The following is a 13,081-nucleotide window of genomic DNA, read 5'->3' as shown; positions in this document are numbered from 1 at the left end:
TAAAGCCTTAACCTTATGGCCTCAAACTTAAGGTCATAGCCTCATGCTTAAGGTCATGAACTCATGCCTAAGGCCATGGCCTCATACTTAAGGTCATAGCCTCATGGTCTTCTGCTTAACTTCCTGACCTCATGCCTAAGGTCATAGCCTCCCGATTAAGGTCATGTTTTCATGCTAATGGTTGTGACCTCATGCCTAAGGTCATGGCCAGGGAAATGGCTCCTTGAGTCCTGGTGAATATTTTACTGGAGTCCTGGTGATACTTTTAAAGGATCCTATAAAGAGTCAGGTGACACTGGAAATTGTGATTTTTCTTGGAGCTTTGTGACATTACAAAAGGGGACTTATTTAACAGCTCATCCCCAAGGTCACGATAAAGCTCCACTTGTCCACACCTCATTATCGATCTGAAATAAAAACATAACCTCCAAGTGTTATTCACATGAAAGAGCCTAAGGGCCAAAGGACACAAGGCCACACTGGGCTGGGGAAGCACTCCTACACACCTCCTAGATTAAATAAAAAGGATATTTAATGTAGGAATGCATATCGTGCATATATCTTATGTTAATTAGGGAGCAGGAAGTCTGAATAGTAATCTGCCCCAAGTTAAAAGATTCAGGGTACGATTCCCAGGTGAAATCTGCAGATCACCACAGCAGCTTCTGACTTGGACTGGTGAACATGTGTGAGAATGATGTGGTGTTCGTTCAGAGTCTGGACCACAGCAGGAAGTGAAGAGGGGGGGGGGGGGTGCTGTACCTGTGTGGGTCTTCATGTGCTCGTCGAAGTACTGCTTCATGTTGAAGTCCTTGCCGCACCACTGGCACATGAACTGCTTGTGTCCGATGTGGATGCTCATATGGGAGCGCAGCTGGTACTTGTACTGGAACCGCTCACTGCAGTTCTGTAACGGACACACACACACACGCACACGCCCACACACACACACACACACACACACACACACACACACACACACACGCACGCACACACACGCATTTACGCAAGCACAAACACACGCACGCACACACGCACATGCACACACGCACGCAAGCACGCACACACACAAGCACACACAAACCCAATGTGAATATGTATATATTTAATTCCATAAAAAAAACGTTGTTATAAAAACATGTGGTCAGAAGGAGGGGGGCGTGTTATCCCCATGGTTACGACCCACGTGTGATTATTTTCTGGTATACAGTCGTTTAACCAAATGTCTCACAGACCTCAACAGATACCAAGGCCAAGACGGAGCGCCACACATCCACACACACCGGGCATTACACCATCCTCCCAGCATTACCGCCCCTCGGACCGGACATCAGCATCAAACCCCCTCCAGCCATCCCGGGCCTCACACTCTAACCCTCTCACCGTGGAGACGCTTTACCCAAGTGTCATAGAGCTGTGCTAATAGCCGTTTTTGTAAGAGGGGATTATGAGAAGGGGTTTGTGCATTCGTCCAGAAATCCATGTTCTGGAGACTTTTGGTCTTTGAGGTTGTGTCCTCAAATAAGTCAGTAGGCCATCACTCTTTCATAGGATTTCGGTATCCAAAAGTAAGTAAATTATCCTGAATTCTACACAATGGACTTTAAGACAAAGCTCTCCTTCTATGAGGGTGTCCATGTGTGCATATCACTTTCACATGGCGTGTGTGTGTGTGTGTGTGTGTGTGTGTGTGTGTGTGTGTGTGTGTGTGTGTGTGTGTGTGTGTGTGTGTGTGTGTGTGTGTGTGTGTGTGTGTGTGTGTGTGTGTGTGTGTGTGTATGTACAGTGTGTGTGTGTGTACAGTGCGTGTGTGTCTCGGTCCGCCCCTGGTTTTCCCATTCACCTGCCTGCCACCCTGATCTCCCCTAATTTACCCAACCACCTTCACCTATGCTCCCCCTATAACAGTCCTCTCCTTTCACTCAGTCCTTGCCAGATTGTCTCGTTTCATTCAGAGCTTTCCCACAACTCCCGATTGACTTCGTCTACTCCACTCTCCATTAACGAACCCTCGCCTGTCTGACCTCCTGCCTGCCGTCCAGTTCCTGTCGGTCTGTCTGCTCCTCTGTCCCCGTCTCCTGATCCACATGCCTGACTTCCTGTTATCGACCCTTCGCCTGCCTGACCTCCCGCCCGACATCGAGTCCCTGTCGGCCTGTCTGCTCTCCAGTTCCCGACTCCCGATCTGCTCTTCTGCCCTCCCGTTGCCGACCCCTCGCCTGCTGACCCACCGACGATTCCCTGCTTACCTGTCGGTGACTTACTGTCTGCTCTCCGCCTGCCCGATCCTGTACCAGAATAAATCTTTGAAACTGTCCTACAACTGTCGTCTGTCTGTGTACTTGGGTTCTGCCTAACCCCCCCGTTACAGTGTATTTGTACAGTGTTTGTGTGTGTACAGTGTGTGTGTGTATACAGTGTGTGTGTGTGTGTGTGTATTTGTGTGTGCACAGTGTGTATGTTTGCATGTACAGTATGTGTGCACAGTGTGTGTGCGTGTAGAGTGGGTGAGCCTCACCTCACACTTGAAGGGCTTCTCCCCAGAGTGCTGCAGCGAGTGGACCTTCAGAGACATGCTGCGCTTGAACGACTTCCCACACGTCTCACAGGTGAAAGGCATGTCCTTAGTATGAGCTGCACACACACACGCGCACACACAACGATAAACATGCATACACACACAATATTTTAGTTTCAAAACCGAGACAGCATTTCTAAGGGCAAACGTCACTTGCAGTATTGGTTGGTGACCAGCCAATTTATTAATCAGTAGCTCAATGTTATTCTGAGAACGGGGATAGATTCACATTAAGGAAAGCCTTTCCTTGTCTGTGTTAGGATTCACCAGCTATTATAGTGCGAAAACAGGATTCATCAAAGGGATTTAAATGTTAGACACATTTGTATGATCAGTTGAAAACTAGCATAGGCGTTCAAATAGATCCAACCCAAAAGGGAAAAACATGATCTCCCAACCAAGCAGAATAAACCAAAGTAGACATTGCTACTCCAAATCCCAGAGTCCGTCAGTGTGGTACGCACCGACCATGTGCTTCCTCACGTGAGCCATGGTGTAGAACTTCTTCTCACAGATCTCACAGGAGAACTTCTTCTCTGCGTAGCCATGGACGATCTTGTTGTGTTCATGCAGGGACCACAGCTTCTTGAAGGCCTTGCCGCACGTCACACACTGGAAGGAGAACCAGAGTCTGAAACTATCTCTGGACCCTCTGGATGCTATCAGACTGTCACCTCAGAATCAACAAATCATTCACATTAACTAGGCACATTATTAATTCATTATTAATAACTATATTATACATATACTTGTGCTTTAATACTAAGCTATGCTCAGAGCAGCTCCCCCAGCTGATCTGAGAGCAGCAGCCCACCTGGATGCTCTTCTCACAGTCCGTCTGGTGGTGCAGCAGCAGCTCGCTCTCCAGCAGGAAGCGCTTGCCGCAGTGGGAGCAGACCTGCATGCGGTTGTGTGTGACATTCATGTGCTTCTCCAGGTACCAGCGGTTGTTGAAGATGCGGGGGCACTTCTTACAGGGGAAGTGCTGCTTCTCCTCCAGCCGCACCTTTTGGACCGGGCCCTCGGGGTCCAGGCTCCTCTTGCGCCCCCCTTGCCGCACATTGGCCAGTGAGGCGTGGGCCAACGTTTGCCCTATGGCCAGCCTCCGGGACCCCCGCTGGGGCCTCTCAATCAGCTGGCCCGGCAGCTCCAGGCCTGGGATGTCCAGGCTGTTCTCCTCCTCCTCCTCCTCCTGCTCCTCTTCCTCCTCCTCTTCCTCCTCCTCGCTGCTTGGCCCCAGAGCGTCGGGCCCTCCATCTCCCTCTTCAAAAGCCGCCCCGTCTTCATCTTCTCCGTCCTCCTCTTCATTCTCCTCCTCCTGCTCCTCCTCAGAAGCCCCCCCATTGCCGCAGCGATGAGTGGACCGGCCGGGGGTCTCGGGGGGCCCGGGGCCCTGCACCCCCTCCGGCCCCTTGGACACGTTAAGGGTCTGGTTGTTGAGGTTAACCTCAACGATGATCTGGTCGCGGTTGAAGGAGGCGTGGCCCTCAGGGACCCCTGACTCCAGCGGCCCCTTGACCTCCAGCTTACAGAGGGCCCCCAGGACACCGTCTCCCGGACCCCCCTCCCCCGGGTAGTATTGCTGGCTCTTCCCTAGGGGGGTCTCCTCCACCCTGACGGAGAAGGGGCTGCTGCCCTCCCTGGTGGTGTACACCCTCCCCAGCCCCTCCGACTCTTGCTTGATCTCCCGGTACAGCTGGCCGGGCGCGGGCCTCGTCCCCGGGGCCGCGTCTCCGAGGCCCCCCTGCTTGGTCATGTCGGCCCCGGCGACGGTCCTCAGCGATTGGCTGCAGATGAGGTCGCGGCAGGAGGCGGCGATGTCGCTCATGCGCAGCAGGGTGGCGGCGTTGAGCACGTCCCTAACGGAGCGGCTGCTCACCAGCAGGCGGGAGGTGTAGATGAAGTTGAGGATCTGCTGCAGGCCCTGCGAGGTCAGGGCGTCCAGCGACAGATCCACGCGCCGCAGCTGCTTGCTCTGGGCGAACAGGGAGTGGAAGAAGGGGCTGTAGGCCGCCAGTACCCCCTTGTGGGCGGGGAAGGTGCTGCGCTGGCGCACCAGGACAATGTCCACGTCACACAGGGCGGGTTGGAAGAGGCGCTGCTGATTGAGCCGCTCCATCAGGCAAGTGAAGTGCAGCGCCACATCCTCCACCAGAGAGAACTCGGCCGTGGGGAAGTCGGAGGTCTTCTCCACTAGGAGCTGGGAGGAGACAGGGGATAAGGAGGATAAACCTTTCAAACTGATTAGAACATTATAGAAAAGATTCAAAGGGCTGCATGTTCTCACACAGAGAATCACAAGGTATAATATTTATAAACAGGTTACAACCAACACCAACCAACCCGTTACAACCAACACCAACCAACGAGTTACAATCAACACCGACCAACACGTTACAACCAACATGTTACAACCGACACGTTAAAACAAACCAACATGCTACAACCCACACTAATCAACACCAACCAATACGTAACAACCAACACAAACCAACGAGTTACAATCAACACCGACCAACACGTTACATCACGTTACAACCGACACGTTCAAACAAACCAACATGCTATAACCAACACCAATCAACACCAACCAACACGTTACACCCTACACCAACTGACAAGTTACAACCAACACCAACCAACACGTTACAACCAACACCAACCAACACGTTACAACCTACACCAACTGACAAGTTACAACCAACACCAACCAACACGTTACAACCAACACCAACCAACACGTTACAACCATCCCCGACCAACACGTTACAACCAACATGTTGCAACCAACACCAACAAACTAGGGCCCGACCGATTCATCGGCCTGCCGATTTAATCGGCCGATTGAAAATAATCAACATCTGCCGAAAAGTCGCAGATTACAACCGATTTTTTTTTAATTTATTTTTTTAGAAATGTTATTGCGCTTAGTATCCTGCAGATTGCACTCCTACTCGCCTTGCTAACTAACAACTTTAGCTGGAGTAAAAAAGAGGAGATTGAATTTTACCGTACAACATGAAAGCACGCTCGCTCAGGCAGCTGCGCGCTCACCTCACCAATGTACACAAGATGCATTGTTTGAGCATGTTGTGCCTGTTTTTCTTTAGGTCCCAGGCCATGTTAATTTGTTGTACTGTAGACTCTAACGGTGAGACCATACTGCTCAGCACGCACGTGTTAGTCACTGCTCACGAGCGCAGCACATTGGGAGTTAGTTATTTATTTTACATTTTACATTACACTCATTTTTGACTGTAAATGTATTCTAAAACACTCAAAGGTTCTGCATTCAATTCACATATTCGTCAAAAGTGTTTAAAGTATATTTAAGGTGTCAAAAACTAAGTTTTATATGCTTTTTTTTGTTTTGTTTTTAATCGGCCGATTAAATCGTAATCGTAATTTTTCTCTGAAAATAATCGGCATCGGCATCGGCACTCAAAAATCAATATCAGTCGGGCCCTACAACAAACACCAACCAACACCCTACACCGACCAAGACGTTACAACCAACACGTTACAACCAACCAAAACGTTACAACCAAACAACACCTACCAAAATGTTTCAACCAACACCAACCAAAATGTTTCAACCAACACCAACCAACACGTTACAACCAATATCTTACAACTGACACGTTACAACCAACACGTACCCACGTTGCTATGTGCCCTCAATCGCCCCCTGGGGACAAATAACGTTTTTTTTTATTTGAATTTGAATTTGAATTTACAACCAAGCAACACCTACCAACACGGAACGGGGCCTGCCCGTAATTCCGACACCTCATTGTTCCGACGTCTCAATGGTCCGAAATATTTCCCATTAGATCGACATACCACTATGCCGACGGTTCAACGTTACGAAAACGGAACCCATTGTTCCGAAGGGCCGTTTGTCTGACTTTTCAAAAAGGAGGCTGACGGTTCAATATGCCGAATAGGCCTACATATAAAGAGTTTTATACCTCGCTTGCGCTCTCTCTCTCTCTCTCTCTCTCTCTCTCTCTTTATGTCACTTTGCTCTCAGAGAGAGAGAGAGAGAGAGAGAGAGAGAGAGAGAGAGATATATACAGCTCTTTATATGTAGGCCTATTCGGCATATTGAACCGTCGGCCTAATGCGCCTCTTGTTTGACTTATCGGACAAACGGCCCTTCGGAACAATGGGTTCCGTTTTCGTAACATTGAACCGTCGGCATAGTGGCATGTCGATCAAATGGGAAATATTTCGGACCATTGAGACGTCGGAACAATGAGGCGTCGGAATTACGGCATGGCACCCACGGTACAACCAACACCATCCAACATGTTACAACCAACACCAACAAACACCAAACACCATCCAACACCAACCAACCAACACGTTACAACCAACACCGAACAACACGTTATTACAACCAACACGTTACAACCAACCAGCACGTTACAACCAACACGTTACGACCAAACAACACCTACCAACATGTTACAACCAACACCAACCAACATGTTACAACCAACCAACACGTTACAACCAACCAGCACGTTACAACCAACACGTTACGACCAAACAACACCTTACAACAACACGTTACAACCAACACGTTACAACCAACACCAACCAACACGTTACAACCAACCAACAGATTACAACCAACCTATTACAATCAACACCTTACAACCAACACCTTAAAACCAACACCTTACAACAACACGTTACAACCAACACGTTACAACCAACCAACACGTTACAACCAACCAACAGATTACAACCAACCCATTACAATCAACACCAACCAACACATAACCAAACACGGTACAACCAACCAACACGTTACAACCAACACAGCTCTCTGTGCGAGTAGCTGGACTTTCCAAGCTTTCCCATGGAACTTGACGAAAGGAAGGGCTTGATCCGAACAGGAAGAAAGCAGCTAGAGCAGCAACACACCGTGACCACACCACGCACATGCACGTACACACTCTTTTGCACATAGAGCAGCAACACACCGTGCACATACACACTCACCGTGCACGTACACACTCTGGTGCACATTGAAAGAAACACAGACAGATAGACTAAACATATACACATAGATAGATAAAGTCCCAAATAATGCGTTTATCGATCTACATTTATCTAGTGTGTATGTATGTAGGATGACATTTACACTGTGCACAGACTCAGAGATAGGCAAACACAATCATAGGCCCTCTACACACACACACACACACACACACACACACACACACACACACACACACACACACACACACACACACACACACACACACACACACACACACACACACACACACACACACACACACACACACACACACTATAACTCCTCATAATGCAGCAGAAGGCAAAAGCCTCCCAGAGAAGTAATTAGCAAATCCATGCAAAATAAATATTGACTAACTCTTACAACTAACAAACAATTCATAAAGTTTAGGATTCAGGCCTCTCTGTGAGAGACACACACACACACACACACACACACACACACACACACACACACACACACACACACACACAGTAATGAAACTACAGGGCATCTGCTGTGTGTTCTGAATCCCAGATGACACTTAGAAGAGACACCCAATAGAAAAACAAATGTCTCTGCTTCCGATAAACGCAAACTGAACAGATGTGGATGAATCAATCGCTGCGTTTGTCTGCACGCCCTACATATTAAAATGTATCAACGTCTCCGGCTGCTGCCAGCTTCTTGATTTTGTACGCTCTTCAGGATGAATGACCAACTCAGAATGAAAAATTGATTTGCCTTCAGGTCTAACCTTGAAAATGTTGATTGTTAAAAATCATGAAGGGTTAGATATATTCTTGTTTCTCTCTGCCTGAGCCCAGAACGGAGGAGCGTAGATAGGGCTATCACGTCTGCTAGACAACAGACCCAAGGGCACTGTGTCGCACCCCGAATCACATTCAACACAAGCTGTCAAAGAGAGGTTAGCCAGTTTGTAACAATGATACACCTCCTCACACCGGAACCGAGGGAGACGTGAAGACATCAGAATGAGAATGAAACCTCCAATACTCTGAACCACTCTGAACACAAAGACTCCTCAGACCCTGGAAACCTTCCCTCTTTAATTGAGATTTAAAACAAAGAACTTCCAGTTTTGGTTTAGCTTGACTAAATGACCTGAGGCCAGAAGAAATTCAGCATCTTTTATTAGACAATGCATGGAAGGATTAGTGTAATCACCTTTCTGCCAGATTTCTAGAGATTCAACTTCCCGTGAACACAAGGACTCAGGAATCTCGGGAAGCCATTAGGAAAACGACAACAACAGACAGCTGTTACGGCTCTGCTACTCACCATTGTTAGGTTCAATAGATTGAGAAAGAATACGAATCTATGAGCTTATAGTGTAACGTACAGACCTTAAATATGACAGAAAAGCAGATAGCAATGAGGCAGTTTTTGCATCCTAGCATGCATCAGAGTAGGAATTTGAAGTGTGACTTAGAATACATGTTTCTGAAAGTGATAGACCACCAGCCAGATGCAGCTCAATGAGGCTGGTTTGTTGTTGATCAGGCGATGTCACTCATTGGTCTCCAGCCAATTGCCTCGCTCGACCAATCGAGCTTCAAGCGGTTGAACTCGCAATATGATTGGTGCATAGCTTCCTGATAGATTCTTCTTTCGCTTCCTAATTGTTTGGATCATAAGTTCTAAAATAACATAGTAGGACTGCTGGATCAGACATTCTGCTGTAACATAGTAGGACTGATGAACCCCAGAGCAGCTTTATACTAAATGCTAAATGCAAAGAGACGGCCGCCATCTTGGCAGCAGCCGACGGCTTTCCATTGTGATCCTAGGGGCTAAACGACACAACAAGAGAATATTATGACAATCAAGCACTTATCGATTACTTTACTCTTTATCCCCTCACCCAGCGTGGCTCCTCTGAATGTCAGGGACAGAGGTCTTGTTTTCTGTCATTAGGGGGGCGCCACCTTCGCCCACCCGCTCAATCAGAATGTCTCCCCATGCATTATTCAAACAGCAGCCGGGGGGAGACATGCCCGGTCAGACGTGTCATTCAGGTCTTTGATCACAGAGCCGTCTGCGGCGGCAGGCTAGCTGCTGTAGGGTCACACACCTGTAGGATTGATATCAGAACATATCTTCATGTCTCGGAGGCCCTGTACGCTAGATTTTAGTTTGTCATCAATGAATGAAACAACAGCCCGTTATCCATCATTGTGATATCCTTATATTTTCTATCTTCTATTTATTGCTGTAATATGGTTCATTAGCTCATTAACCAAATATGAAACCAATATTTCTAATGAATACTCTTTCTATTTCTATTATGAAGATTTTACTGAATATTTGAGTTGTAATTAAAACCTGATTAATCCCTTAAGGTTTCTTCCTCGGACACAGATCTGTTTCCCTGGAGCCTCCCAGCCGTCTCCTTGACAGGTAGACCCCAGCGGGCACCTGGGAGCCATAACCTTTACCCAGGAAGTACTCCTGCTCTCGGCCTCTTGGGCCTTTTAAAAATAATACAAGACCCAGAATTTAAATAGCTCTCTTCCGTGTTGGAGTGGATCCTGCTGTCAGCCTGCCCATCACAGCTTCTAATAAGTCCAGTTTGTTCCCGAAGCATCTGCTGTGTACTAACATACACGGTCACCCTGCCCTGCCAAGTCTGCTGGTGCGCAAAGGCCTGGCGTTGGACCCGGGCCACACAGAACCTGACCGTGTCTCAGTCCGGAGCCCGGCACAGAAACAATACAATCCTCTCTGTCATTTGACTTTCACAAATCCTCCCCAAAAGGCGGTCCTCCCCACCCCTCCCAGTCCAGAGTTGGCAGCAGACTGGTTGTTTTAGTGGTGATGCCTCTTTGTTTATCTTCTTCTGAAGCAATCGCAGACCCTAGGAGGGCCTGCGTCCCTCTGGATCTTAGTTGACCACGGTCTGGGAACGTGGTCTGAGGCTCTAGTGTGTTCCGCAGGTTCACTTGTGTCTCAAAGCCTAGTTGGCAAACCTTTGATTTGATTCAAACTCTTGGCTCTTGGGGTAAAACTATTAAAACGTTAACATACAATTTGTGAGGTCAAGCGCAGCCTGAAGAAGGTTGAGGTTTCCTGAAATGGAGTTTGAAACCACCAAGGTGATTTCAGAGGCGACTTTGGAATGAATGAGTTCTAGGAATGGGAGAGAATCTGCCTCTCCGTCTATAGCTGGAAACCCTGCAGTCAGTTTTGTAGGCAGGGAGGATGGCTGTGTCTATAGCCGTTTTCACACATGTCCTCCGCCTTTTCACATAGATTCACATTTGATGCTTTATATGCAGACATCGATGTCGTTCCGACATCAAGGGGCGGAACATGGTAGGGTCTAAGTTCACAAGAGGCGGGATAATTGCGGCCGCTGTTACTGTAGTTGTTTTGGTTTGACCACAGACAGCACAGAGGCAGAACGGGAAGAACTCAACGCGATCATCTTAAATATTTTCCGTTACATCCACAACATCTGAAGCATCAATCGATGAACGATTGGAGCATGAGATAGAGACAAATAGAAAAAACTACGAAGAGGAAAGGCATCGCGAACGACTGCGTTAACGGAGAAAGAGTGTCTTTTTTTGCTTAATTTCACATCTGAAAAACAGTGGAACAAATGTAGGTGATTTCTGTGGTTAACTGAGAAAACAGGGAGTGTAAGGCCGGGACCCTTTAATGTTCAGCTAACTATTGTAAATAATAATAATAAAAAAAATAAAAAAAATGTATGCATGCAGCTGTGAACTCATGTATTGTAATTTATTGTATGATGTGTACTTTAAGGGTTATGATAAGACCTATCTTTTAGCGTTCAACACGAGTGCCTCTGAAAAGCAGTGCCAACATTTAAATATTTTTTAACCATTCAGCAAACAAAAGGCAACATTTAGGGTGCCACTCAATGACATGCAAATGCAGACCAAAGCGTCATCAACACGCCAAGTGATGTGAGAAATACCAACTTTCTACTCCTCATGCACATACAGACAGCATCAAGTGCGGATCACTCTGTCTGCAATGTCCCAAACCATTGTTTAGCCACTACAACCAAAGGCCCCATCCACCCTTTATGGGTGTGTGTGTGTGTGTGTGTGTGTGTGTGTGTGTGTGTGTGTGTGTGTGTGTGTGTGTGTGTGTGTGTGTGTGTGTGTGTGTGTGGGTTGGGGGATGGACACTCGGAGGGGCAGAGAGGGCATCATGTCGACCCTAGCTCACCCCTGAACACACACACACTACACACTCAGACACACCCATCAGCTGGTCTCTCTCTGATGAGGAGCATAACAAGGTGCTCTCTACACCTTGGACGGGGGGCGTTCTCTGGTGCTCTGAGTGTGTGTTGTGTCTGGGCCGTCCAATCAGACAACCATTAAAACCCCATCAGGGTGATGACAGGAGTGTGGCCCTCACTCCGTCTGCCTCCAGCCTCCTCGCTGATGAGGCTTGACCTGACCTCAGCGGCCAGGTCTGCATGAGACATAGGGTCAAACTGGAGCGAGAGCAAGAGTGAGAGCGAGAGCACGAGAGAGACACAGAGAGACTGAGAAAGAGACCAAGAGAGAGACCAAGAGGGAGGCCGAGAGCTGGACTGAGAGAGATTCCCTTATGTATTTATTGTTTACGATTTCTTCTCTGGCTGAAGTCTGGTGCAGTCGCTCCCCTCTCCCCCTTCCTTTCCTGTCCCATTCCCCCTCCTCATCCCTCTCCTCCTCATCCCTCTCCCGCTCCCCCTCTTCCCTCTCCTCCTAATCCCTCTCATTCTCATCCCTTTCCTCCTCATTCCTCTCCATCTCATCCCTCTCCTCCTCATCCCTCGTCCCCCTCCTCCTCATCCCTCACCTCCTCCTCCCCCTCCTCCTCATCCCTCTCCCTCTTCCCACTCCCCCTCTTCCCACTCCTCCTCTTCCCTCTCCGCCTCATCCCTCTCCCCCCTCCTCCTCTCCCCCTCTCCGCCTCATCCCTCTCCCCCTCTTCCCCCTCCTCCTCTCCCCCTCTCCTCCTCATCCCTCACCCTCTCTTCCCCCTCCTCCTCTCCCCCTCTCCTCCTCATCCCTCTCCCCCTCTTCCCCCTCCTCCTCTCCCCCTCTCCTCCTCATCCCTCTCCCCCTCTTCCCCCTCCTCCTCTCCCCCTCCTCCTCGTCCCCCTCCTCCTAATCCCTCACCCCCTCTTCCCCCTCCTCATCCCTCTCCCCCTCTTCCCCCTCCTCCTTGTCCTCCTCATCCCTCTCCCTCTTCCCACTCCCCCTCTTCCCACTCCTCCTCTTCCCTCTCCGCCTCATCCCTCTCCCCCCTCCTCCTCTCCCCCTCTCCGCCTCATCCCTCTCCCCCTCTTCCCCCTCCTCCTCTCCCCCTCTCCTCCTCATCCCTCACCCTCTCTTCCCCCTCCTCCTCTCCCCCTCTCCTCCTCATCCCTCTCCCCCTCTTCCCCCTCCTCCTCTCCCCCTCTCCTCCTCATCCCTCTC

General features: G+C 48.9%; 1 protein-coding gene across 1 annotated transcript in view; it reads right to left on the bottom strand.

Moving 5' to 3' along the window:
• zbtb47b (zinc finger and BTB domain containing 47b) overlaps positions 1 to 13,081 on the bottom strand; it is a 34,153-nt gene that overhangs the window by 8,368 nt on the left and 12,704 nt on the right. Inside the window, exons 2-5 of the mRNA XM_056583824.1 lie at positions 3,393 to 4,778; positions 3,043 to 3,190; positions 2,519 to 2,634; positions 763 to 907 (exon numbers count right to left, since the gene is read on the bottom strand). Of these exons, the coding sequence (XP_056439799.1) occupies positions 763 to 907; positions 2,519 to 2,634; positions 3,043 to 3,190; positions 3,393 to 4,778 (1,795 nt within the window). The remainder of the gene's footprint in view (positions 1 to 762; positions 908 to 2,518; positions 2,635 to 3,042; positions 3,191 to 3,392; positions 4,779 to 13,081) is intronic.

The sequence above is a fragment of the Gadus chalcogrammus genome, chromosome 23 (assembly GCF_026213295.1).
Source record: "Gadus chalcogrammus isolate NIFS_2021 chromosome 23, NIFS_Gcha_1.0, whole genome shotgun sequence".
Lineage (NCBI taxonomy): Eukaryota > Metazoa > Chordata > Actinopteri > Gadiformes > Gadidae > Gadus > Gadus chalcogrammus.
The sequence above is the reverse complement of the archived record's forward strand: the minus strand, read 5'-3'. Positions and strand labels throughout refer to the sequence as shown.